Genomic DNA, 24,265 nt, shown 5'->3' with positions numbered 1-24,265 from the left:
ATCTCCGTACAATTTCTACCGTCAATGTGAGATCATATCTCTCGTACTTCAGAGAGTGATTCAGGGTCCCAAGTGCCAGATATCAATGAAGAATTTTTTGGTAACAGTGGAGTTTAAATCTCTCTCCCCAAGAAATGCAAATCTCCTCAAAATCTAAAACGTATCTTTGTTGCAACCCTGTCAGATACGGTTACATTGTTATGAATATTTTCCACTATCTCTTGTCGCAATACCCGATAAAAATTCAAAACATCAAATAAGTGATATCTCCTGTAGCCATGAGACCAAGTTCCACTTCCAGCAGACATCAAACAATTATGAAGCTTAATGGAGCAAGCTTTTGCTAGTGGAATTATGCATACATGCCACTTTTATTTTGATTTTGATTTTGATTTTTATTTGATGCATAATTTCACCCGTGTAAACTCCTATATAAAGGAATCTTTGCTTCAGTTGTAAACCAAGTTTTCATTCTCTCATTCTCCTACTCTTTCATTCATATCCTCTGTTTCATTCTCTCATGTCCTCCTAATCGAGAACATTGCTACAATCTCTTTTTAAGTAAGTTCTTAATAAATAAAGTTTCAATCATATTTTCTTGTTTCTTTTTCTCGTTTTAGTATTATGCTTTGTGTTTAAGTGGCTGGTCTAACCGCCCATATTTCTGTTTTATTATTTTAAGTTATGTTTCAATCTGTTTAATATATGTCTTAATTTACTTGTTATTATATATGTTTAATTATGCTTTCTCTTTTTCAGTTATATATATGTATATATATATATGCATAATTCTCACTTTGCGGTAAAATATATTATTAAAATTTTAAAAATAATCTTGTAGACCACGTGATTCGGCCAAAAAACATTTGCAAAAATAATACGTTCAATACAAACCATAATAAAATTAGCTTAAAAACAATACTAATTTAGAAAAGTTATAAGCAAATACAATATATAAATTATCCAATAGAAAAAATAAGTTATCTATATTACTGAATAAGAAAACAAAAATCAAAAGGTCAAAAATAAATAAACATATATAAACATCTACTAACCGAACATTTTTATAAATGTTAACATTACAAATTAAAATAACACATGCGCGGATGCGCGGATCAAAGTCTAGTCTAGTTTTAAATAATACTAGATTTTGACCTGCGCAATCGCGCAGATGTTTGTTTTCACTTTTCTATACATAAATTATTGTTTTTAAACATTAGTGGTATATATTTTTAACGTTAATCATATACTTAAATTTTTATATAACTATTTCAAATTAAATAATTTTATAATTTACATGTTATAATTAGTCAATTTTTAAAACCGTATGTATTTTTACTTATTATTATATATTTATCTTATTGTATTTGTATTTAGTTATTAAGCAAATTAATATATTTATGAGAAAACATATTTGAAAATTATTTTGTATTTAATTTATGCTAAATTCTGACCCGTGTTTCAAAGATGTATTTATTTTTACTAATATTTTTATGCTTATTCATTTTAGATAATATATTATTGTATTTACAAAAGTCTAAGATATGTTAATTTTTAGACATGTATTATATAGTTTGCTAAATTTAAGCCGTTCTATCATCATATTATATTTTTAAAATAAATAATTTATATTTATGAATATAAAATTTATAAATTTATCAATTGAATATAATTTTATCATATTTAAGTATAATAATTGTATTTTAACATGATCATGACTATAAAGTAGATAAAATAGGATATAATTTATTTATTTTTCATTTTACAAACGATAACTTAAAATACATTAAATTATTGTTAAAATATGTTTACACAGGATTTATTAGAATTTTGAAAATATAATATATAAATATATATTATATTTAAAATGAAAATATATTATGATTAAAGTAGTTACAAAGATTTTATATTATAATCTTTAAAGAAATACATGTTAATTTTTATACATGTATTATATAGTTTGCTAATGTTAACCCATTTTACCAACGTATTAGATTTTCTTTTAATATGATTGATTATGATTATATAATATATAAAATATCACCGAATTTTTTTATTTTTCTTTTTATAAATGATTACTGAATTTTTTATTATATAATAATATTTCAAACTAATTTTGAAATTAGTGAAAATATTTAAATATAATTTCGAAAATGAAGATCTTGTAAAAATATTTTAAAACAGATTTGTTAGAATTTTAAAATAAATATATTTATATTTAAAATGAAAAGATATCAAAAGATATTATGATTAAAGTATTTTAAAGATTCTATGTATTATTAGTCTTAATAAAATACATTTAATAAGATTTCTAAGTGATTGTCCAAATTAAAAAAAAAACCACACATGAAAGAAGTCATGACTTATATTTTAATATATAAGATGTAACTGCAACTTATACATCAAAAATATTAATAAATAATAATTTTGAAAAATATAGTAACTCGGTTTTTTACATCAAGCTCACTCCTAACATAAATCTACCGTTTCTATCAAATAATTTTAATTCTGAATTACATTGAGTTATGACTTTTATTATAATTTAACTTTAATTCAACATATATGTATTAAAAAAACACATCCCTGTTCAGAGCCATAATCATCTCTAGCTTTTGCTGTGCTCACATATTATATTATGAAAACTTTCGATATTGGTCAACTATTTAATAAGAAAATCATTTTATAACATTGGATTTATATTATCGTATAATTTCTAACTTTATTACATATGATGATATTGATGAACAGGTCCACGAATAATGATTTAACATGACGCTCTCCTCCGAAACACTTGGATCGACGGACGGTTCTATATGTATGACATCTTCGATGGACCAGCGCTCTCTACAGCAGATGACCATAACAAACGGCTCTACCTACCTGCAGTATTCTCGAACCCCGACCACAACATAGTAAAATATACATTGTCAATTAATTTTTGGAACTGTTATAAAAAATAATGTAAAAATAAATATGGAAAAATGAAAAATAATAATCTAAAACAAAACAATGGATACGTATATTTGATGAAATATCTGCGTTGTTTGTTGATATATAAATTTGAGATAGAAACAAATAAAAACGTCTCCACAAAATCTGCATGAAAGAAACAGCTTCTCATTCCGTCTTTTACTCTCCATCTCTCTTCCAACGTTTCCTAAGCCTTCTTTTGTTTGTTCTCTTCTTTGATTCTCTCTTTGAGATATTCTCTGTTTTTTTCATCCACACACCAAAAATAAGAGGATATTTTTGAGAAACAATTCGGAAGCCATCATTAAAATTCGATTTTGAGAATTTTTCAACAATCTTATTGCATGTCTCTGGTTCTTTGTTTTCCGCATGTCCTACTGCATGATTCAGTTGACTTCTGGATTTGTTTTCTTTATTGATGAGTCTTAGTATCAATATCCCCTGATCATTATTGTGTTAGATTAGATAGATCATACGTATAGTAAGCAAACGTGTTCTTAGGGTTTACTTTTTCGTATTGTAGGGTTCAAATTTTCTTTTGGAGAATTTTTTTGTTGGTTCACAAAAAAAAATGAGTTTGAGAGCATATGCATGATCTTTAGTTTGTTGAAAGTATTTTCTGATTAAAAGTCTAGACTTTTTTCATCATTTTGGTCGCATTTGTTTAACCTTCCTATCAAAAGATTGTTTTATATAACTCCCGCCTAGTTTCATTTAATTGGCTATATATTACTCCGAAGAAAAACTTGATTTTGTGATGATAATGATGAAAAGATAAGCTTTGAGTTAGAATTTTTGTTTTCTGAAAGTTGTGTGGTCTGTGTTGGAGTCTTTGATTTGAATTCAAGACATGGAGAAGAGATCAGGAGAAGAAGAAGAAGGAGGTGTTGGGAAGAAAGACAGGATCTTTCGAGCAGACAAGATCGATTTGAAGAGTTTAGATAAACAGCTTGAGAAACATCTGAGTAGGGTTTGGTCGAGGAACCTTGAGATAACTCATAAAGCTAAGGAGGAAGAGTGGGAGATTAATTTGGCTAAGTTGGAAACAAGGAATGTTATTGCTCGTGGTACTTTTGGGACGGTCTATAAAGGCATCTATGATGGTGAAGCTGTTGCAGGTAAATTTAAAAAAAAAAAAAACGTCAAGTAGGTTTTATGATAGATTATGACTTTGTTTGGTCCTTCATTGAGTAATGACAGTGAAGGTGCTTGATTGGGAAGATGATGGTCAAGAAAGCAAAACAAATCGGACTTTATTTCGTCAAGAGGTCACTGTTTGGCACAAACTAAACCACCCAAATGTCACTAAGGTCAGTTAAAATAAGTTTGTTAGGTCACATAAGTGAGTAAAGTGTATGGATCGGATATATTTTCATCTGTGAATGTAACAGTTTGTTGGAGCATCAATGGGAACAACGAATCTGAAAATACCAACAGCTGATTCAGAAAACTCGTTACCTCAACAAGCTTGTTGTGTGGTTGTGGAATATGTTTCTGGTGGAACGTTGAAACAGTACTTGATCCGTAATAGACGCAAGAAACTCGCGTTTAAAGTTGTTATCAAACTCGCTCTCGACCTCTCTCGAGGGTAAATCAATGAATTTTCTAACACAACTACTTATAATATAGACTTTTGTGATGAAGACTGAAAAAGCAAAACCGCAGTATGTGTTGCTTGTTGCAGGCTAAGCTATCTGCACTCAGAGAAGATTGTGCACCGTGATGTGAAAACAGAGAATATGCTTTTGGATGTTCAAAGTAATCTGAAAATAGCAGATTTTGGAGTAGCGAGAGTGGAAGCTCTGAATCCAAAGGACATGACTGGAGAAACGGGTACTCTTGGATACATGGCTCCTGAGGTAACAGTTTCTCTACGGTCTCTTTGTTTGTTTCTAAAACAGGAATCATATAAAATTAGAGTTTCTTCGTAGGTTATAGATGGCAAGCCATACAACAGAAGGTGTGATGTTTACAGCTTTGGAATATGTTTATGGGAAATCTACTGCTGTGAAATGCCTTATCCTGATCTTAGCTTTGTCGATGTTTCTTCAGCTGTTGTCTTACATGTGAGTTTTGACCTATGACAACCCTTAAAATGCCGTACGTTTTCGTAGAACAAAATTCTGAAACTTGTTTTCTAACAGAATATGAGACCGGAGATTCCGAGATGCTGCCCGACGGTATTGGCGAATATAATGAAGAAATGTTGGGATGGGAATCCGCAGAGACGACCAGAGATGGAGGAAGTGGTGAAGATGCTTGAAGGAATTGATACCAGTAAAGGCGGCGGTATGATACCTGAAGATCAAATTCCTGGCGGCTGCTTTTGCTTTGCTCCAGCTCGTGGCCCCTAAAGCTGCTCCCTTTTCTTTTCTTTTCTTTTCTTTAATCGTCTGGTTTTCATTCTTTTTCCTTCACATTGAATGATATTTGTTTCTTCTACTCCAAGAAACACATCCTTTTTTTTTCTCAATTTTCTTTTGGTCGTTGCGAATATTCAAAGTTGAACAAAAATATCAAGTGATGGTTTTGTGTGGTGTGAACAAAAGTAAAAAAAAAAAAAAACAGAGCATATTTTTTTATTTTTCTCGGTTGTTTTTCGCTTTTTTTTTGTGATTGTTTAAGTTCCTTCCTCTCTATGCATTTTGTTTACTTTTTTTTTTTTTGGCTATGAATACAAATATCATTAACTAGCGAAGGTTTGTGTGACATCGCGATTCCTGGTATAAGTGGAAAGACTTAAAAAATTGATTTGGCGTGAATTTATTTTTCGGGCACACACTCATTTAAAATTCTAAAATTAAGTGTGCTTGAACTGGTCTAGTAAAATGATTGATGACTTAACTAGAAGTGATTCCCGATATCGTTATATCGTGCGAGTGAAATCAAAGCACAGAAAAAGGTCATGTGATGATTGCATGGTCAGTAACACATGAATTTCGAGTCTCCGAAAAATTAACACACGACATGTCGCATGAGATGGGAACTACAGGCCGAGGCCGAGTGAACGGAAGTGGTGGTCCATTAGTTTGATTACAAAGAAACTTGATATCTGGATTGCTTAAAAAGCATTTCGGATCCTAGAGACTAAAACAAGGCCCCAAAATCAAAGAATCTAACCTAACCCATTATTAAGGACTACAATTTATAATTTAATTGGAGAAACAAGCAACAACAATATAGTTCGTAGGTCCAAACTCTTCTTATACCACAAGAAAAACTTGACGACAAGGAAAATACCATTTAGAAAATATTTGCCGAAGACAAACCCGATAAATGACAATGGAGGAGGCATGCAAGACTAACACATGTGCTAGATGAGAGATCTTCGTTGAAATCAAAACAAGAAAACCACGCAGGTGAGCACTTAAAGAACGCAAAGGAACTGATGCTAGCTGTGAGCATGGAAAGACTATAGTCAAGCGCATGCAGTAGTTTACTCCCGAATCCCGCCACGAGACAAAGGAAAACCTCAAAGGATAAGAAGAGGCCACAGTGAAGCCAAAAGAATGACCCGAAATTTTAAGAAAGGAGTTGAGATATATTAAAAATATATATCTAACATTTAAATTTTCATCGATTTGAATTTTCAAATTGAAAGTTCATCTCTAGTAATATTAAAAATATATATCTAACATTTTCATTAGTACAGAAAAATTTTAAACACATGAACAGACAATTAATATACATAGAACCTATGAAGACTTAGTTTTTCAGGTTGCTTGCTTTCTAATTTAATATACATAAAATCGACAATCAGCAGGTTGAAAATATGATACACTTGCATGGACTACATAGTTTTATTAGTTTATGTGGATGTCACTAAATATTTAAATACTTAAATCTTTCTACCATAACCAAATAGTTTCGGCAACCCCAAAACTATATCCATACATTCTCGATTTAGAAAATTATGTATTATATTAGAAAATTATAATTAATGTTTAAATTTAGGATTACTTAGTACTTCATTAGCATTTAGGTGTAGTTAAGTTGTAGTTTTAAGAGTTAGTTCTAAAATATATTCCAATTTTAATAAAATACAATTTTAGAGCTAACCCTTAAAACTACAATGTAATTACTCTTAAGTATTATTATGTTTAAATATTATTAAATTTATGTTAAGAGAATTAATTTTACATATTTATTACTAATAATGCTCTTAGGCAGACGCCGTCTAGAACATGTGATGGAGGTAGGGATGGGCATTTCGGTTGAATTACGGATTCAGTTTGGTGGATTATTTGGTCTAAGAAAACTTTAACCAAAATCAACCAATATTAGTTGGGTTTGGTTTATTTTCGGTTTGGTTCAGTTTTAGTTCAGTTCGATTTATGTTCTGTTCGGTTTTAATTTTAGTTTGGTTTGTGTTTGATTTAATTGGTTTTGTTTTTATTTTTCAATTCCGTAGAGTTGATTTTTTTTAGTTTTTTTTCTAATTCAATTACAAAAATATAATTTGTAAAAATATAAACAAATCTTTATTTGACACTAAACCATTATTTTCTTTATCTTTAAACGTAAAACCACACGTCACAATAAATATGTAGAAGATGTAATCCAATTTTTTCTATATAATTATCTTCAAATCTAATATAAATATCATAAATAATTTTTCAGTTTTGATGTTAATGTATGAGATTCATATTCATATTATTTTATTTTATTTTTCGTTTGTTTATTCTAATCATTTTGAAGTAAGATGTGTATAATTATGTTTAGTTGTTTAGGCTAAATGGTTAAATATATTAGATCTTAATATTATTAGTATATTTAATTAATCTAATTAATAAAATATTTTGTTTTTTTTTTTTTTTGGTTCGATTTAAAACCAACCAAACCGAACTATCTGGATTGATAAAACTTTGAATCAAATGGTTTAGACATATACTTTGGTTTGGTTATGATTTATTTGGTTCGGTTGGGTTTGGTTTGGTTCGGGTTATCTTGTAGAATTACTACCCGAGCACCCGTCTTGTTCCTCAAGTCGCTTTGATCCAAGCTCTTATATCTCCATCGACTAGGAGGAAAAGAACAAATCGGAAAAGATCGAAGTAACTCAAAAACAACTTTTGTCTCGCGAAAAACAGATCTGAAGATGGAGTGCGTGTTCGGTCTGGTCGGAAATGGATTCGCTATCGTGGCGGCGGATACATCGGCGGTTCACAGTATCCTTGTCCACAAGAACAACGAGGACAAGATCATGCTCCTTGACTCACACAAGCTCATTGCCGCAAGCGGCGAGCCTGGTGACCGGTAAATCCTCCTCCCTCGCCTCTCTCTCTCTTTCTCTCTCTCTGAATCAATTGATGATCGTGTTGTGGGAATTTGTATAGGGTTCAGTTTACTGAGTATGTACAGAAGAATGTGTCACTGTATCAGTTCAGAAACGGGATCCCATTGACTACCGCTGCTGCTGCCAACTTCACTCGTGGCGAGCTCGCCACTGCTTTGAGAAAGGTCACCTCTTTTCTTATTGTGGTTTTGAGCTTGGGGAATTAGGGTTACTAGATGGTGTTTGAAGGTGATAGAAAGATATTGTCTTTTCCTCTTTTGATACTCTACTTAGTTGAACTTGTTATGGATTGGATCTTTCTTCTGTAGTATAATGCTTTTTTGACATGCTCTTGGGTTCTTGGTTTTTGCTTCCTCCTCTTTATGGTGGTTGTTCATTCACATAGTTCTGAGATTCTGAGACATTAGTGTTAAGTTATTGAATTAAGTCACCTGGAAAATATGTTTTATGTTTCCAAACAGAACTTTTCATTATGTAGTCATTATTAATATTTTCTTTTGATATGATTGAAATAATTTTTGCAAATCAAGCTTGGCTTTCTTTCGAAACTTTGTTGCAGTTTTGAAAGTTTTCATGTTCTGTGTCACGCAAGTGTTGCTCTTCAGGTTGATTCAAGTAACAGACTTTTGAACCGTGATATGTCCTTACGGCAGAAAAAGATGATACTCTAGTCAAAACTAGAAGTCTCCTTATATCAAGTAATTGTAATTGCTTTGAAAGACTAGGAAGTTGTGTATCTGACTTAAGCAGATATCATCATGCATACTAATTTGTGATCTTTCTGGCCGATTTTGGGTAGAATCTAGTATTACATGTGGGATTTGCTTTAGATTGCTGAACCTTCCAATGATTAAAAGTCCATTAGTTTATAACAATTAATCTGTTTGAATCCAGAATCCCTACTCTGTGAACATCCTGATGGCTGGCTACGACAAAGAAGCAGGCGCATCGCTATACTACATTGACTACATTGCAACTCTTCACAAGGTTGACAAGGGAGCATTCGGTTACGGCTCATACTTCTCTCTCTCCACGATGGACAGGCACTTCCGCAGCGACATGTCCGTTGAAGAAGCCATTGAACTGGTGGACAAATGCATAACTGAGATCAGGTCAAGGCTGGTGATTGCACCACCAAACTTTGTGATCAAGATCGTGGACAAGGATGGAGCTCGTACTCACGCTTGGCGTCAGTCTGTTCAAGATGTCACCACTGCTTCTGTCTAAGTCTGTTATGTTGTGTTTTCTACTAAGCTGGCATTAGCTTCTTTTCTTTTCTTTCTTTCAGCTTTAGAAGCTTATATGACTTGTGTTAAACTTTGAAATGACTTTCTTATGAGAGAACAACCTAAACATTTTCTTGTTCCACGATTCATAAAGCTAAAAGGAAACAATGTACTCTGAGAACAATGGTATATGTCTATATCATCTTTGTTAGATTCACAAAGCCAAAAGGAAGAGATCAAAAGTGGGCAGCGTCATGATGATGGTCGAGAGAAAGCAGAAGCTTGTGATCTTTGGGGAGCCGTTTATGATGGATTCTGGTGTTGATGATAAGCTATCTGTCTCTGGTGAGGGTTGATCGGAGGTTGGTGAAATTCCGGCGGCTTCCCGTGAAATGGCGAACGATGGAGAAGATGCGGAAGCTTTATCACCTGCAGATATCAATGAAACTCGTCTCTGAATTCAAGTAAACTATCACCGAAATGGATTCACTTATACCGTAAACAAAAGGAGCTGTGAACTGAATGCTCTGAAGCGGCGGAAGCTCCGGCGACTCTGCATCACACACATAATTACAAACCCAAGATTGATTCAATTTAGATTAGAATCGGAATCGGAATCGGAATCAACCTGATGGCGAGCAGATAGACTCGAAAGATTCGTCGGAGCTAAGATCGCTACAGATCTGGGAAAGAGAAAGCAGTCGTGATCTATCCAACGGGAATCCAAGGATCATAGGTTGCCGGAGAAGATAACAGAGGCAGTTTCCGGCGCCGGAATGAACGGATGTGGAGAAAGCCGAGCAGCAAAGAGGATCCGGCGCGTCTGAGATGTTGTTCGGTGGAGCCGAGACGTAAGGAAGGCATGGAGAGAACATGACTAGCTCCTCCGTACAGGTGAGAGCCAGTGGAGAAGGTGCCTGCGTCTCCGTCACTGCGGAGGAGGAAGAGAAGGTGATCGCAAGTATGACGATGAGCACGACGGCGTTGCTTGTGGCGGCCATTGGAGCTTCTTCGTGATTTCAGTTACAACCTGAAACTGACGACTGAGACTCGCGTTAACGATGATGGCGGGAAAATAACGCCCTTGAGGAGGAGGTCTTGATAAGCGGTGAGTTGGCAGTGATCAGCCATTGCTATACGTCCACGTGTTCCTGACTTTTTGAAGTTCGGTTGGCTTCAAGTTTTAACATTTGCATAATGGTATCAAAGTCTACATGCTTGCGTTATGGTCGATAGAATCATTGTTTATAACTGATTGTTTTAAAAATCCTCGAAAACAGCTCTTTCATAAAATATCTACTTTCCATCCTTCATCCACTGATTCTCGGTTTACAATTTTCACTCTTCCTAAAAGTAAAAACCCTTCTTCCTCCTCTAATATTTATTTCTTATATATATGAAATCGAGTATGTTACGAGATCAACTACCTGAAACTATCCTTCCTCTGATAAATTCATACGAATAATTTACAAAAAAAGTCTAGCACCTTTTAGGTCAAGGACGTTCGTGAACTCATAAAAAAGTCCTCTAACCAAAAAGTAATGGAGTATATCCAGTCCAAAAGATTCTCATCCTGCCAAGTTCCAGCCACATAACAGTTTATCTCTCTGAATATCCGGGAGAACCTACCTAGATTGTGGCAGCAACATGGTTATAAGATCAAGAGTATGATCTTGAATTCGGTAGACGATCTTGTGATATAGGGTAGCTACTACACTTTTTTCTTGCATAGGTGCTCCGATTAGTCGAAGCTGAACCTTGAGCGTCTTTAAGAGATTTAGATCTTGTAACAAAACATTAAAGTTTGGAAACAGTGTTATGAATACCATTCCTGCATTTAATGTCGTTTGAACCGTTCCGATGCAAGCTTGTTGATATGACTTTAATCAAGAGTCGATTAAGTCTATTTCGGGCTATGAATGGTAGTTCTTTTCTTGCATATAAGGTCAAACCAATTCTTACTACACCAAAGTGAAGGTGAGTATAACCATATTGCTGCCACAATCTAGGTAGGTTCTCCGGGATGTTCAGAGAGATAAATTGTTCTTCTTCCGTGGTTAGAACTTGGCAGGATGAGAACTTGTTAGGCTGGACATACTCCATTACTTTCCGGTTGGAAGACGGTTTTATGAGTTCACAAATGTCTTTAACTGAGAAGGCGCTAGATTTTTTTTTGCAAAGTATTCGTATGGATTTATAGGAACAAAGTGTCACATATTACTTGAAACACATTTTTAGTTGTTTATTGTCGATTTTGCTTTTCAACTAAATATTCACTATCTCTCCTTTTTTCTTGACTAAATAGTTACATCTTTCTCCTTTGTTGTTTTTTCACCTAAACACATGTTCTTCTTCACTCTCTTCTTGCACATCTCCCTCTCCACTATTTAACCAATTTTTTTCGTACACACAAAACCCAATTCCACATGACAAGTACTCTTCTTTGTCTTCCTTTTCATTTTCTCAAATACTGTAAAAACAACTTTGGTTGCATGTTCATTTAACATGAAATAGAGGTTTAAGAAAAATTAACTTATTTTAACAATATATTATCTATTATAGTTTGTCTAAAAAAACAAATTCTGATATACTATGTATTATAACTTGTATATAAGATTTTTCTATGTTTTTTCCAGTCATCCATGTCCACTTTTTCTATTTACGTATTTTTCGTACATGAATACATTTTTCCATCCACATTTTGATGTCCATGTATTTTTGCATAACTATTAAAATATAAAAAAAAAAAAATTACATTTCTTTGTAACAATTATATTTGTTTTATATATCATAAAATTTTGGAAATTAAAATAAAAATATTAAATTGAATGAATAATAGTAACATAAAATATATAAATAACTATTTAAATGGAAGCAACTCTACAAGCAATCTACTTGGGAGTTTTTATATGACCTGCAATGCTAGTTTTCAGCTTTTGAACCTTGCGGTCAAGGTTCTTTCAACAACGAGAATTTGCTAGAGAAAATGAGTTAACACGTGGCAAAAGAGTAGAAAATCGCAAATGACACATGTCTAGTGATTACTGGAGTTGTTGAGAAGCGGTTAAGTTGTTACGGAGAAGCAGACATAAAAAGAGTGAAGAGGAACTTTTGAAAGATTCATTCCAAAAAGTTTGTGTTCATCTTTTCTCTGAACTTTTCTGAGTGTGTACAATCCTCTTGCCATAGTTTTTGAGTTGTTTCTTCATAAGTAAACTCTTGACTAGATAAAGTCTATTCTTTGTTATACAACATTGGATCGAGTTGATTCTATCATATATCGAAGTATATTCTTACTGTATCTATCTAGCCACGTACGGTGGATTGCAGGGTAGTATATTCTTTGTGGCACAGTCACGGTGCCGAAGATGGAGCACGAAGGTAGTAGCAGGGTAGTGGTAACAGTGTCTACTACTTGTAATGTGATGTGTCTGAAACATGAAGTTGCATGAAAGTCTCGTCTTGTTTTTTAATTATTATCTAACTAGGGGTTGGCCCGCCCTACGGGCGGGTAAAATTACACTAAAACTATTTATATTAAAATATTTAATTTTATAAAATTTACTTTGTACTGAAAAAAATAAATGTAATCTATTTTTATTCTAAAAATATATTGTAAACTTTATTAAATTTTAATGGTTTGAGTTGAAAAGATCATTAACGTTTTCTTTGTTAGAGAACACAAAATTATTAAATTAAAAAATTAAGAAAAAAATTAAGAAAAAAATAATGATTTAAATTTTTTTTATTTGATTTCTATTTCAATTTTATATAGTTAAAGAAAATCTAAGGTAAAGTAAACTAATATTTTATTTCTAAGATTATCAGATTTTAATATTATTACAATAACTAATTTTTCACGATAATAAATTAATACACACACCCTAAATCAATTGAAAATCAAATATAATGTGATAAAATTATAAAAAGTTAAATCTTAAAACAATATATAAATAGTTTCAATAATGCCATAAATAATAAATAGTATATATTATGTAACAACAAATGATGTTTTATTCCGCGCGAGGTTTTATATCTTTGGTTACATCTAGTTCCTAAATATATTTACATATTGGTTTGCTTAATTTGTTTAATTTCTCATGTGCGTTTGTTTTACAGCATAACTGTTGTGTTTTTAGATTTCCGATGATTTGGGATAGCAGCTTAAACCTATTTGGTGACTCATGTTTGGCTCTATTTGTTGTTATATTTTGTTTATGAACTATATTGGCAACATGTTATTACATTAATGTTATGGAGGGAGTGTGTCTTGATAGGCTGATGTTGGGTTTGGAGGGGAGGGGTAGTTTCATCTGTAAGTTATATTCGTTCAGTTGTTTGTCTAAGTAAATATTTGTAATGAGTGTATTGTTGCGTGCTCTGTGTACTCTTGTAAGTTACTAAGAGTAGTTGACTTTTAGTTAAGAAAACATGTAGTGCAGAATAAATTGCCACCTATAATGGAGCTTCGTTTCTTACATGCTTGAAGCTGAGCCCATAGAGCTTCATACACGCCAAGTATGTGAACACGTTCTCATACATATGATATTAATATCTTACCTTTCTCGTCCTCCTATATTGTGCCTTTCAACAATGCATTGTGGTATGTGTTGTTGTTAGCATGAGCCAATGGTATAGTCTTCAAGGCTGGAGGTAAGCCCGTGATTAAAGCACGATGGGATTAATGTTGTTTCGTGCAGTCCTTCAGGTGTAGCGTTAGATGTAGCGTTGGATGTGATAGTTTCTCATAGCTCGCGGCGATCGTTTCACGCTGAGTGTTTTTGGAGCTTTGAGTGAGTGATCGGTTCTTCGAGGAAGGGTTTCTAGTCATCTTGTGAGAGAGATGGTGCTATTGCAGTGAAGGATACGAAAGTATGTTATGAAAAAACACATAAACTGGTTAATAAAATGGGAGTTAAGGCATTCTTTTTTTTTTTTTGAAAACTGGGAGTTAAGGAATTCATATATTTGTTGGAAGCCTTTTGGGATTGCTTTTTTTTATTTAACTGCTTGTAATATTTCTCTAATTGTTGGGCGTGCCCCATTTGTCAGCTTTGGTACTATAAGAAAACTCAGCAGATGAAATGATAGTCTCATGTGGAAATAGTGGTAGCCTACTATGTAACTTGAATCTCCGTACTGGCCATATAATGGATTAAAGACTGTTGTATCAATATTTATGATGCGTTTTTGGGTTTCTATTTGACGTGGGGAGGCACAATTTGGTAAACACCCATATTGTGGGGCAGCATGTACGCTACTGATACAGCATTGCTGCAATATTAGTTGCACTCTTACTACTAAAAATATCACAGACACATAACAAACAATAATGCAACTAATTAATCAATGTTTTTGCTGGTAGTTCCCAGTCTGTGCTAGATATTCCTAAAGTTTATTATTCAACTACATAAAAGCAGATTATGTGTAGAGGATTTAAAGGAACTTTTATTTATGAACATATAACGAATACCTTTCCCTTGTAACAACTACAACTAAAAGTTAAAACACAACCAGCAGCTGGTTTAATTTCAGGAAACAGTAGACAAAGTCAAAGTGGAAACATTTAAAAACAGAAATGCGAAAGAGTAGAGGTTGTCCATTCTGACCTTTGGCTCTCCTAAGCCTGTGAAGTTAAGTCACGTGTGGCTTCTTCCCTTCAACCTTCTCCTCCATTAGTGGTTCATTCTTAATTTCTTATCTGTTGATTTATCGAGACAGAACAGTTGGAAGAGCAGGGCCGACAGCACTTTCTTAAAGCATTCCAGCGTTATCACCATCAGGTATTTTCTCAGGCGATGCACTGTTAAACCTATCAGTAGGATTGGTTTTAACCGCTCCAGCTCCAAGCATGTCATCACCAGGCTGGTTATCCCTTCCCTGCAAAATAATTAATAAGACAAGAAGGCTAGTTGAGATCAGTTTATGTCGATAGTTGTACTTACATGACCTCCAAAGTCTGGAAGTGGTGGTCGGTAGTGGCTAAGTTGTTAAAAACACATACGTTATAAAGGATGTTGCTGTGTCTAAAAAGTTAACTAACAATCGTTAATCATACAAGTAAAGGAACCATATATAAAGGAGGTTGGCAAATCTATCCAAAACACTGACACCGACGTTTGGCCTCTGCAATTTCCTTGCGCCAATCAACGTTCAACTCATACAAAAGAACTTGAGGATTCGCCATGGTTTTCGACGCTCTGGAATATAGTATGATATGGAAGAAGATGTTCAAAGTTTCATTCTCTCAATGTGCGTAAATACCTTCAGTGCCCACAAAAGAATAAAAGTTACAAAAGAAACAAAAACGTGGTGGGTCTATCAAACATTGAAAGAAATACAAAAGCTTTTATTGCTTACAACTATATTTGGATGTGAGTGATTCTTGAGAAGCTTAACTTTCTTTTCCAGCTTCTGAATATGATGAACAAAAGTAGGAAAGTCATGAATAAATCAAATCATTGTAGAGAAAAAATAACTAAGATAATATGATGAAAGAGAAGTCGGAGGACAATATCAACAAAGAAACATGTATGTTTATTAGCAACTAAAATCCAGTCAATAAAAACAACAATAATAACGCTAGAGTAAACACCCAAAAAAATTATAGAATACGTGAGTAATTAAACAAATTAAGGTGATGAGATGTAGAACGAATGAGCTTGGAGAGCCCACAGATCACCGAAAAACTCATCATAAGAATCAAACTTCAGGGAGAGAGGGGAATTTAAAACAAATTGCAGAGTAAAATTACAGTATTCAAAATCAGACAGTTTTCAAATTAACCTGTTTGACGACGAGAAACTCTCCAGAATCGAGATTAATAGCAATTGAACAGGCAAGAGAGATTGTTAGCCTAATATAAGTTGATTTGGAGTCCCCGTAATGAAAGCAGATCAAGTATCAAATTCAAAAGAGAAGTTGTACCTTTTGCTGGAGCTATTACTCAAAGTGAGATCCTTTCCACACATAAAAAATAATAAACCACAGAGAACTCAATTAATTAGGAAGTAATCAGCATGAGTGTAACAAAGGAAAAAAACACAAAACAAAACAAAGAGTGAAGCTTGGGCGGTAATCAATAAATATCATCGTTTGTTTCATATTTGTTTTGGGGTCATCAAACTCATCCTCATCGTAGACATAGAATCATATAAGGTCGCTCCTGAAAGCCAAAATCCACAAAGAACAAACAATCAGAAAATTAAAAAAACTGATATGTAAGAGAAATCATCTTATAGCTAACATATATATTTTTGTCTATCAAGCTAGCCGACAACAGCTAACATATATAGACTCGACAATCTAAAGACATGGGTCTTTATATACTTCATTAGCTTCTTGTCGTCTACCTTCAATCTCTTGAGTCTCATGATCACACAACAAAACAGAAACCCTGGAAAGTGTTTCGACGGAATGAAGTGTAGAGCGGTGGGTATTAGATTTAGAAAGGAAACCTGATATATTGCTCGATTGCTGGTTAGGGCCTGAAGAAAATCAAAGCGAAAGGGGAGTTTGGAAAGAGGTGACAGGAAAGGCTGAGCCATCGACAAGGATATGAAGCGAGATGATAGACTACAGTTTTGATTAGAGAAAACGAAGCGTAGGAGAAAACGCATCTCAATACTGAATGACCTGTTTGTTGCCAAAGGTTTTGATTGGCTAAGCTTTTTGGACAGGTGTCAACAAAAGCCCCATGCTATGTACTGATGTGGAGGGCTGAGGTGAGAGAAAACTCAGCTTTATTATTATAGATGTCATTAAGAAAATGATTACAGAGGCACTTTGGCGTGAAAATATGAAACATAGGTGTTATTAGCCTTATGCAACACAATACTTATAAGAATCTAATAGGTTTTTAGAGATAAAAACCTTTGAGAGAGGCGAACTTATTGAGGATCTCTTCTTCGCGTTTAACAGCATTTTCTTTCTTCATCTCCCATTCTGGTTTCTTGGAGTTAGCTGCTTGAACTTCCTGCACCACTTTTGGAATCGAGTTAGCCACCATCTTCTGCCCATAGCTCAGATCAACTTTCTCTTTCTCCTTTTTACTGATACAACGGGTCAGCTCAGTGCGTCTAGCTTGTAGCTGAGCGATTTGGTCGTCAATCTGACGGATTGTCTCAGAGTTTGCATCAACTTCCGTCTGGATATTGCCTAGCTTGTCTTTTAAATCGCTGTACTCGTACTTGAGAGAAGCGACTTTGGCTTTGTTAAGCTCGAGAGCAGAGAAGAATCTATCAGCTTCCACTATCACGTTCTTGTTCTCCTGAAACACTTGGCTGAAAGTTGGAATCTCTTCGATAAGCTTCAACCTCACAATCTCTTCAGCTGAGAGGCTTGGATCTTTCTTAAGTTTTGTTGCCAAGGCTGCTAGCTCCGCAGCTTCATTAGACATGAGCAAGGAAGAGAAGTCTTTGTCGAGAAGCGATGAAAGCTTCATCCGAGCTTCTGCCCATTCATATTCTTTCACTGGAGAGCTTGCAGTAACAGGAAGAGAAGAAGAAGAAGAAGACTCCTGTCCTGCTTGTGAAGGCTGCTGCTGAAGAAGATTCTCCAGTGTGTTAAGATAATTGTCAAACTCTTCCGGGTTGATCTCCACAGGGGAGTGAGAGACCGCAAGGACACCGTTCATAGGAGAAACATAGACATGAGGAATCGGAGCATCTTCTTGTTTCTCTGCAGCGCTACCTCTGCGTTTCTTCATTCTATTGCCGGGTTTTGTTGCAGCTGCTTCCTTCTCTTCTTCTTCTTCTGCTTCCAAGTCAACCACATCGCCTTGTTTCTGTCTTGTGGAGCGTCTAGAAGAAGAGGATGGCTTCTGTTTGGTTGCTTTCCTGCCGATAGCTTTAGGTTTAACTTGAAGAGGCTCATAAGTCTGTGTCTGCACCTGTTTTCTCTTCCTCTGGCTGTAACGCGAAGTTGAACCTTCATTCTTCCCATCCTCAACATTCTCACCTTCTTTGTTAGTCTCTTCAAAGAGAGATGCAGCATCAACTACATAGAAGGAAGGAAACATGATCAATCAATCAATATGTCAGCAGGCTTAATGAAAAAAAGAAGAGCTTTTACTAACAACCTCTATCGGCGGAGGGCTGAAACAAAGCAGGGATGTTCCAGCTAAAAGATGCAAAGAAGGCATTAACATCCATCTCAGGGAAATTCGTCTCGAGATAACGAGAAAGAGTGTTTTTGCTGGCAAATGACTTTGGTGCATTCTTCATCTTAAGCCTCTCAGGGAGGATGAGGAACCTATCCTTATGAAACCCAGTAGCACTCACTCTCCTCCCAACTCTCCACGTCCAGACATCGCCGGGGCTGGGGAAATCAACAGGCGCAAAAGGCAAACCTTGACCACTAGAAACCGGTGGAATCGCTGGGAGTTGGTTCAGATCCGTTTCACCAGGAGTAAAGGAGCTTCTCTTCACATGATCATCACCATCAAACAATGTGTTCTCCCAAAAGTTGTGGTTACTGACTGGGACTTGTTCACCATCAAATCTGTGCAGGTTCGAAAATAGAAACATAAGAAGCACAAACAAGATCATGTCCAGACCAAAACAAAGCTGATCATGTCTAATATTGACACAATCCCTACTAATTTCAGAGCATACAAACTGTGATGATATCTCGAATTAAGACTTACCCAGGCGGATTTTGACTCATCTCTTGATCCGTATCCATCGGAGCAGACCCGAAACCCTAGTGTCCTGCGATGGAGTAACAGCTCTTATCAAACAAATCGAAATTTAGAAATTTTTGGAGAGAAAGAAAACTAGCCTGTACACAGCTTTATCAAATTCACATATTAGGAGATTACCATTATACCCTTTAGTTGGGTTGAAAGATGTGAAAAATTACAGTAATGCCACTAACAGAAACAAATGATCTCCCAAACCGGGGGCGTAGGTTGTTATGACACTCCTCACGGCGAACGCTCTCGGCTCACTTCTCGCGAATGCAATCTCCACGAGCTCTATGCGTTTGGGCCGTGTCGTCCACGCGCGAATCGTCAAGACCCTCGACTCGCCTCCTCCTCCCTTCCTGGCAAACTACCTCATCAACATGTACTCCAAACTCGACCATCCCGACTCGGCTCGACTCCTTCTCCGCCTAACTCCTTCCCGGAACGTCGTCTCTTGGACGTCACTCGTGTCCGGGCTAGTTCAAAACGGTCACTTCTCCTCCGCGTTGCTTGAGTTCTTGGAAATGCGACGGGAAGGTGTTTTCCCTAACGACTTCACCTTCCCTTGCGCCTTCAAAGCCGCGGCTTCTTTGCGGTGGCCGGTTACTGGGAAACAGATTCATGCGCTTTCTGTCAAGTGTGGACGTATACTTGATGTCTTTGTTGGCTGCAGTGCTTTTGATATGTATTGTAAGACCAAGCTTAGGGGTGATGCTCGCAAGATGTTCGATGAAATTCCTCAGAGGAATCTTGCAACTTGGAATGCTTTTTTGTCTAACTCTGTCACTGATGGAAGGCCTAGGGAAGCTGTTGGAGCTTTTATTGAGTTCAGGAAGATTGGTGGACACCCCAATTCCATAACTTTTTGCGCTTTCCTAAATGCTTGCTCAGATGGGTTGTTACTTAGTCTAGGTGAGCAGTTGCATGGGCTTGTGTTTTGTAGCGGGTTCGATACAGATGTGTCAGTGTGTAATGGGTTGATCGATTTCTATGGAAAGTGTAAGAAGATTCACTGCAGTGAAACTGTGTTTGCTGAAATGGGGACAAGAAATGCTGTTTCTTGGTGTTCCTTGGTGGCTGCGTATGTGCAGAATCATGAAGATGAGAAGGCGTCTTTGTTGTTCCTACGTTCAAGGAAGGAGATTGTTGAGACTTCTGATTTTATGATCTCAAGCACTCTGAGTGCGTGTGCCGGTATGGCAGGTCTTGAGTTGGGGAGATCGGTACATGCTCACGCTGTGAAAGCTTGCGTTGAAAGGACTATCTTTGTGGGAAGTGCACTAGTTGACATGTATGGAAAATGCGGATGTATAGAAGATTCTGAACAAGCTTTCGATGAGATGCCTGAAAAGAACTTAGTGACGATGAATTCACTGATCGGTGGATATGCTCATCAGGGTCAGGTTGATATGGCATTGGCGTTATTTGATCAAATGGCACCACGTGGTTCCGGTCCGGCTCCAAATTATATGACGTTTGTGTCCGTGCTTTCAGCTTGTAGTAGAGCAGGGGATGTGGAAAACGGTATGGAGATATTTGATTCGATGAAGAGCAGTTACGGCATCGAGCCAGGAGCTGAGCACTATTCATGCGTTGTCGACATGCTAGGGAGAGCTGGGATGGTGGAACGAGCATACGAATTCATAAAGAAAATGCCAATTCAACCCACAATCTCGGTTTGGGGCGCTCTTCAGAATGCTTGTAGGATGCATAGTAAGCCACACCTCGGAGTATTGGCAGCTGAGAACCTTTTTAAACTTGACCCTAAAGATTCTGGCAACCACGTTCTGCTTTCCAATACGTTTGCAGCAGCTGGAAGGTAAGTGAATCTATTGAAGTGGATTTAAACCAAAAGATTGTATTTTCACGATGGCATGATCAAACAACATTATAACCAATGTTTGTTAGGTGGGCGGAAGCCAACACCGTGAGAGAGGAGATGAAAGGGGTAGGAATCAGGAAAGGAACCGGGTACAGTTGGGTCACAGTAAAGAACCAAATCCATACGTTTCAAGCTAAGGACATATCACACAGAATGAACAAAGAGATCCAGACAATGCTGTCCAAGCTAAGGAATGAGATGGAGGCTGCAGGGTACAAGCCCGACCTGAAACTCTCTCTTTACGATCTGGAGGAAGAGGAGAAAGCAGCGGAAGTCGCGCACCACAGTGAGAAACTGGCTCTAGCGTTTGGCTTGCTAGCTTTACCACTCGGTGTTCCCATCAGGATCACAAAGAACCTTAGGATCTGTGGAGATTGTCACAGCTTCTTCAAGTTTGTGTCTGGGAGTGTTAAGAGAGATATCATTGTGAGAGACAATAACCGGTTTCATCGGTTCGTGGGTGGGACTTGTTCTTGTAAGGATTATTGGTAATGTTAGTTTAGGTTAAAGTTTTATATCTTTGTAAAACTATAAAGAGAGTGACTAATTCAATTCACTATTAATTTTGATGAAAATAAACATTTTCTCTAATAACATACATTATTCTGTAGTCGAATATGATGCTCAAGACATCGTGTAAATCTGCGTTCTAAATTAATCTCCAACCTTACGTTTGTACTAATTCACTACAAAAAAAGATGGTTTAACATCATTTATTTTGTATTTTTGTATTACTTATAAATGATGTAAAAGAATTTTGTATCACTTATATAAATGACTCTGAAAGTGGTGATGCAAATAATTTACATCAATTTATCAATAATTGATGTAAAAATTATGAATATTTGCATCAATTTCTAAGTGATGTCAATATGTATCAATTGTAACAAATGATATTAATTGAAGTCGATTAACACAATTATTTCTGATCTAAAAAAAAAAGTTATTAGCATCAGTTTTATTTTTATTTTTGTCAACAGCATCAGTTTTATTTAGTATCATCTTAATAAGTGATGTCAACAACAAAATCAATACATCAATTATATAATTGATATAACTTTGTAAAATAGTATCATTTTTTGTTAAAGTGATACAACTTACAACAAAAATATGTCATTTTATTGAATTGATGCCAAATAATTTAATAAAACATCACTTTCTTATAAATGATGTTAAATTATATATATTTGTCTCATTTACAAATAAATGATTTAAAATAGAATCATTTAATTTTGTGATATAAATTAAGTGATACAATTCACTTCATTTTTTGTAGTGATTAAAAAGAGATGTTGCTTAGGTGTCACTTAATTAGAATGACAATTTATCTTACGTGGCAGCTTAAGAATTAATTGAAAAAATGTTGGTCCAAATCCAATTACTAGGAAACATTATATTAATCCAAAATATAAGAAGCGTGTATTTTTTAATTAAATAAAAGCTACGGAATTACCTAATATGATTAACATATATATGACAAATAATGACTATGGATAATAAAGATTTGATAACAATTTTTTCATCTTTCTTCATTTTTGTTTAATTTTATATTATTAAAAAAATAAACAATCACATTAACTATATAATAAAAAATTAGATTTTTTCTTATATGTTATATTTCAAATTTCTTAAAATGATTTTAAATTACAAAAATAAGGAAATCTTATATGTTATATTTTAAATTTTTTTAAACAAATTTAAATTACAAAAATGAGGAAACCTTATATGTTATATATTCTTATATGTTAGATTTTTTTATATGTTATATTTTAAATTTTTTAAAACGACTTTAAATTAAAAAATGTAAGTTTTCCTTAAGCATACGACTAAAAGCATATAAATGATATGTATCAATTCGATGGTTGATCTGAAAATCTTTCAAAATCATATGGAAGATAAATGTTAAAATAATTCAACTCTAGAAACAGTACTGTTCACTTTTTTAAGAATGTGTTCGGTGGAAAAAAGTAAAGTTTTTATGTCATAATTTGTTTAATGTCCAATCCAATCAACCCATGATATATTCATTATATTTAGATCAACAATTTTTAATAAAAATTGATCCGGTTCATCAGAAAAATATTATATAATAACAACAAAAAACATTGTATATATATAAATAAAATGATCAAATATATAAAAAAATTATCGATAATATATACAAATAAACTCACCTTGCGCAAAACGCATGTCTTATCCTAGTTTAAAATTATTAAAGATTGTATATATATAGGTCCAGGTACGTTATGGATATAAGTGACATCTTCTTAATGCGCAATTTTTGCATGTATAAAATAAGCATTGCCAAAAGTCCTCCTAATCACTCCTTAATCACATTTGCATTTGATTAACAAACTAAAGAACGATACATGTCTAATTTTCTAAGGAAGAAGTTGCATCTCTCAATCTCATTCTTGTGGAAAGCGAAACTCGCACCATCAAAATTTTAAAACTGAAAAGTTTTTGTATTACCACGACAAAACACTTCGTAAGAAACACCCAAAAATATGTAAGAATGTTTTACTGATTTAGAGTTGGACCTTATGAAATGTTGTGTATGTAATGTACCAAGTGAGAAGGGATCAAATTTAGTTTACGAACCAAATGATGCTTTCATTCCTTTCAATAAATTCTGAGATGGAGAGAAACTCTCTCATCATACCCGCCATATTAAAGAAAGAAATTGAAGCAATACATTCTTGACATCTTAAAATCGACTTATGCCCAATCATAATCTCAACCACTGTCTTAAAACGAACCTAAAAGCTCAACCGCAATGTCATCATTAAACCGACATAAACTACAGAGCAGCTGGTGTCATATTTAAGCCCCATAAATACACATGCAGCCCGTCGCAAGATTGGTTCATGCCCTGCCTTTGGAAGAATCCATAGTAGCTTGGGCTTCCAGCCCTCTAAAATATTATATTAATTTCGGCCGCTATTTTATTAAAGTATCTTTAGTTTAGTGGTATAAATGTTATTTTGAATCTCAACAAACCAAATTCGAGCCAAAGGTTGTTTAATATCGGCTTTTTTTTTATTAACTACCTTTTAGTCTTTAGTAAACCAGGACTGATACTGGATCATTTAAATTTTTGGGTATTAGGCTGTATAACCAAACAAAAACGCATAATTCACAGACTAACCAATTTTCCTAACAGTCCTATACACTATGTTACTTTTCCATATTAATATTGTTTTACC

General features: G+C 34.7%; 5 protein-coding genes across 9 annotated transcripts; 3 read left to right on the top strand and 2 right to left on the bottom strand.

The window, feature by feature from the left end:
* The first annotated feature begins 3,004 nt into the window (after positions 1-3,004).
* On the top strand, positions 3,005-5,554 carry LOC106410695 (serine/threonine-protein kinase STY13). Of its 2 annotated transcripts, none has more exons than XM_022719385.2 (6): positions 3,005-4,088; positions 4,171-4,280; positions 4,362-4,558; positions 4,655-4,829; positions 4,909-5,036; positions 5,115-5,336. In XM_022719385.2, the coding sequence occupies exons 1-6, from the start codon at positions 3,821-3,823 to the stop codon at positions 5,119-5,121; spliced, it is 885 nt and encodes a 294-aa protein (XP_022575106.2). In that variant the 5' UTR covers positions 3,005-3,820; the 3' UTR covers positions 5,122-5,336. The 2 variants fall into 2 exon arrangements, with proteins under 2 accessions (XP_022575106.2, XP_013706748.2); XM_013851294.3 differs by having other exon boundaries at positions 3,043-4,088; positions 4,902-5,036; positions 5,115-5,554.
* Positions 5,555-7,895: 2,341 nt separating this feature from the next.
* On the top strand, positions 7,896-9,702 carry LOC106410855 (proteasome subunit beta type-2-A-like). Its single transcript, XM_048772161.1, has 3 exons — positions 7,896-8,226; positions 8,307-8,430; positions 9,161-9,702. Exons 1-3 carry the CDS (start codon positions 8,069-8,071, stop codon positions 9,491-9,493), a joined length of 615 nt encoding a protein of 204 aa, XP_048628118.1. The 5' UTR covers positions 7,896-8,068; the 3' UTR covers positions 9,494-9,702.
* A 4-nt stretch (positions 9,703-9,706) lies between these two features.
* On the bottom strand, positions 9,707-10,637 carry LOC125597421 (non-specific lipid transfer protein GPI-anchored 25-like). The gene is made up of 3 exons (XM_048772160.1): positions 10,121-10,637; positions 9,989-10,045; positions 9,707-9,921 (listed from the first exon to the last, which is right to left on the bottom strand). Exons 1-3 carry the CDS (start codon positions 10,491-10,493, stop codon positions 9,707-9,709), a joined length of 645 nt encoding a protein of 214 aa, XP_048628117.1. The 5' UTR covers positions 10,494-10,637.
* Positions 10,638-14,920: 4,283 nt separating this feature from the next.
* Positions 14,921-19,293, bottom strand: LOC106432920. Of its 4 annotated transcripts, none has more exons than XM_048772158.1 (8): positions 19,139-19,293; positions 18,572-18,993; positions 17,365-18,489; positions 16,845-17,211; positions 16,420-16,657; positions 15,853-15,906; positions 15,438-15,756; positions 14,921-15,372 (listed from the first exon to the last, which is right to left on the bottom strand). In XM_048772158.1, the coding sequence occupies exons 1-4, from the start codon at positions 19,174-19,176 to the stop codon at positions 17,192-17,194; spliced, it is 1,605 nt and encodes a 534-aa protein (XP_048628115.1). In that variant the 5' UTR covers positions 19,177-19,293; the 3' UTR covers positions 14,921-15,372; positions 15,438-15,756; positions 15,853-15,906; positions 16,420-16,657; positions 16,845-17,191. The 4 variants fall into 4 exon arrangements, with proteins under 4 accessions (XP_048628115.1, XP_048628116.1, XP_048628114.1 ...); XM_048772159.1 differs by having other exon boundaries at positions 16,950-17,211; XM_048772157.1 differs by lacking the exon at positions 16,845-17,211 and adding an exon at positions 16,279-16,298.
* Positions 19,294-19,340: 47 nt separating this feature from the next.
* On the top strand, positions 19,341-21,675 carry LOC106411027 (pentatricopeptide repeat-containing protein At4g14850). Its single transcript, XM_013851737.3, has 2 exons — positions 19,341-20,996; positions 21,086-21,675. The coding sequence occupies exons 1-2, from the start codon at positions 19,408-19,410 to the stop codon at positions 21,549-21,551; spliced, it is 2,055 nt and encodes a 684-aa protein (XP_013707191.2). The 5' UTR covers positions 19,341-19,407; the 3' UTR covers positions 21,552-21,675.
* Positions 21,676-24,265: the final 2,590 nt, after the last annotated feature.

The sequence above is a fragment of the Brassica napus genome, unplaced genomic scaffold, assembly GCF_020379485.1.
Source record: "Brassica napus cultivar Da-Ae unplaced genomic scaffold, Da-Ae ScsIHWf_1459;HRSCAF=2050, whole genome shotgun sequence".
Taxonomy (NCBI): Eukaryota; Viridiplantae; Streptophyta; class Magnoliopsida; order Brassicales; family Brassicaceae; genus Brassica; species Brassica napus.
This window is presented reverse-complemented; position numbering and strand designations above follow the sequence as displayed.

Excerpts from the sequence above, each read along its gene's own strand:
- LOC106410855 (XM_048772161.1), top strand. The coding sequence starts at position 8,069 with ATGGAGTGCGTGTTCGGTCTGGTCGGAAATGGATTCGCTATCGTGGCG. Across the intron at positions 8,227-8,306 it reads AGCGGCGAGCCTGGTGACCG|GGTTCAGTTTACTGAGTATG; the intron begins GTAAATCCTCCT and ends GAATTTGTATAG. Across the intron at positions 8,431-9,160 it reads TCGCCACTGCTTTGAGAAAG|AATCCCTACTCTGTGAACAT; the intron begins GTCACCTCTTTT and ends GTTTGAATCCAG.
- LOC106432920 (XM_048772157.1), bottom strand. The coding sequence starts at position 19,176 with ATGGATACGGATCAAGAGATGAGTCAAAATCCGCCTGG. Across the intron at positions 18,490-18,571 it reads TCAGCCCTCCGCCGATAGAG|TTGATGCTGCATCTCTCTTT; the intron begins GTTGTTAGTAAA and ends CCTTCTATGTAG. Across the intron at positions 16,658-17,364 it reads TAAGTTCGCCTCTCTCAAAG|GAGCGACCTTATATGATTCT; the intron begins GTTTTTATCTCT and ends TTTGGCTTTCAG.
- LOC125597421 (XM_048772160.1), bottom strand. The coding sequence starts at position 10,493 with ATGGCCGCCACAAGCAACGCCGTCGTGCTCATCGTCATACTTGCGATC. Across the intron at positions 10,046-10,120 it reads GTCTATCTGCTCGCCATCAG|AGTCGCCGGAGCTTCCGCCG; the intron begins GTTGATTCCGAT and ends TGTGTGATGCAG. Across the intron at positions 9,922-9,988 it reads CACAGCTCCTTTTGTTTACG|GTGATAAAGCTTCCGCATCT; the intron begins GTATAAGTGAAT and ends TGATATCTGCAG.
- LOC106411027 (XM_013851737.3), top strand. The coding sequence starts at position 19,408 with ATGACACTCCTCACGGCGAACGCTCTCGGCTCACTTCTCGCGAATGCA. Across the intron at positions 20,997-21,085 it reads ACGTTTGCAGCAGCTGGAAG|GTGGGCGGAAGCCAACACCG; the intron begins GTAAGTGAATCT and ends AATGTTTGTTAG.
- LOC106410695 (XM_013851294.3), top strand. The coding sequence starts at position 3,821 with ATGGAGAAGAGATCAGGAGAAGAAGAAGAAGGAGGTGTTGGGAAGAAA. Across the intron at positions 4,089-4,170 it reads TGATGGTGAAGCTGTTGCAG|TGAAGGTGCTTGATTGGGAA; the intron begins GTAAATTTAAAA and ends GAGTAATGACAG. Across the intron at positions 4,559-4,654 it reads GCTCTCGACCTCTCTCGAGG|GCTAAGCTATCTGCACTCAG; the intron begins GTAAATCAATGA and ends TGCTTGTTGCAG.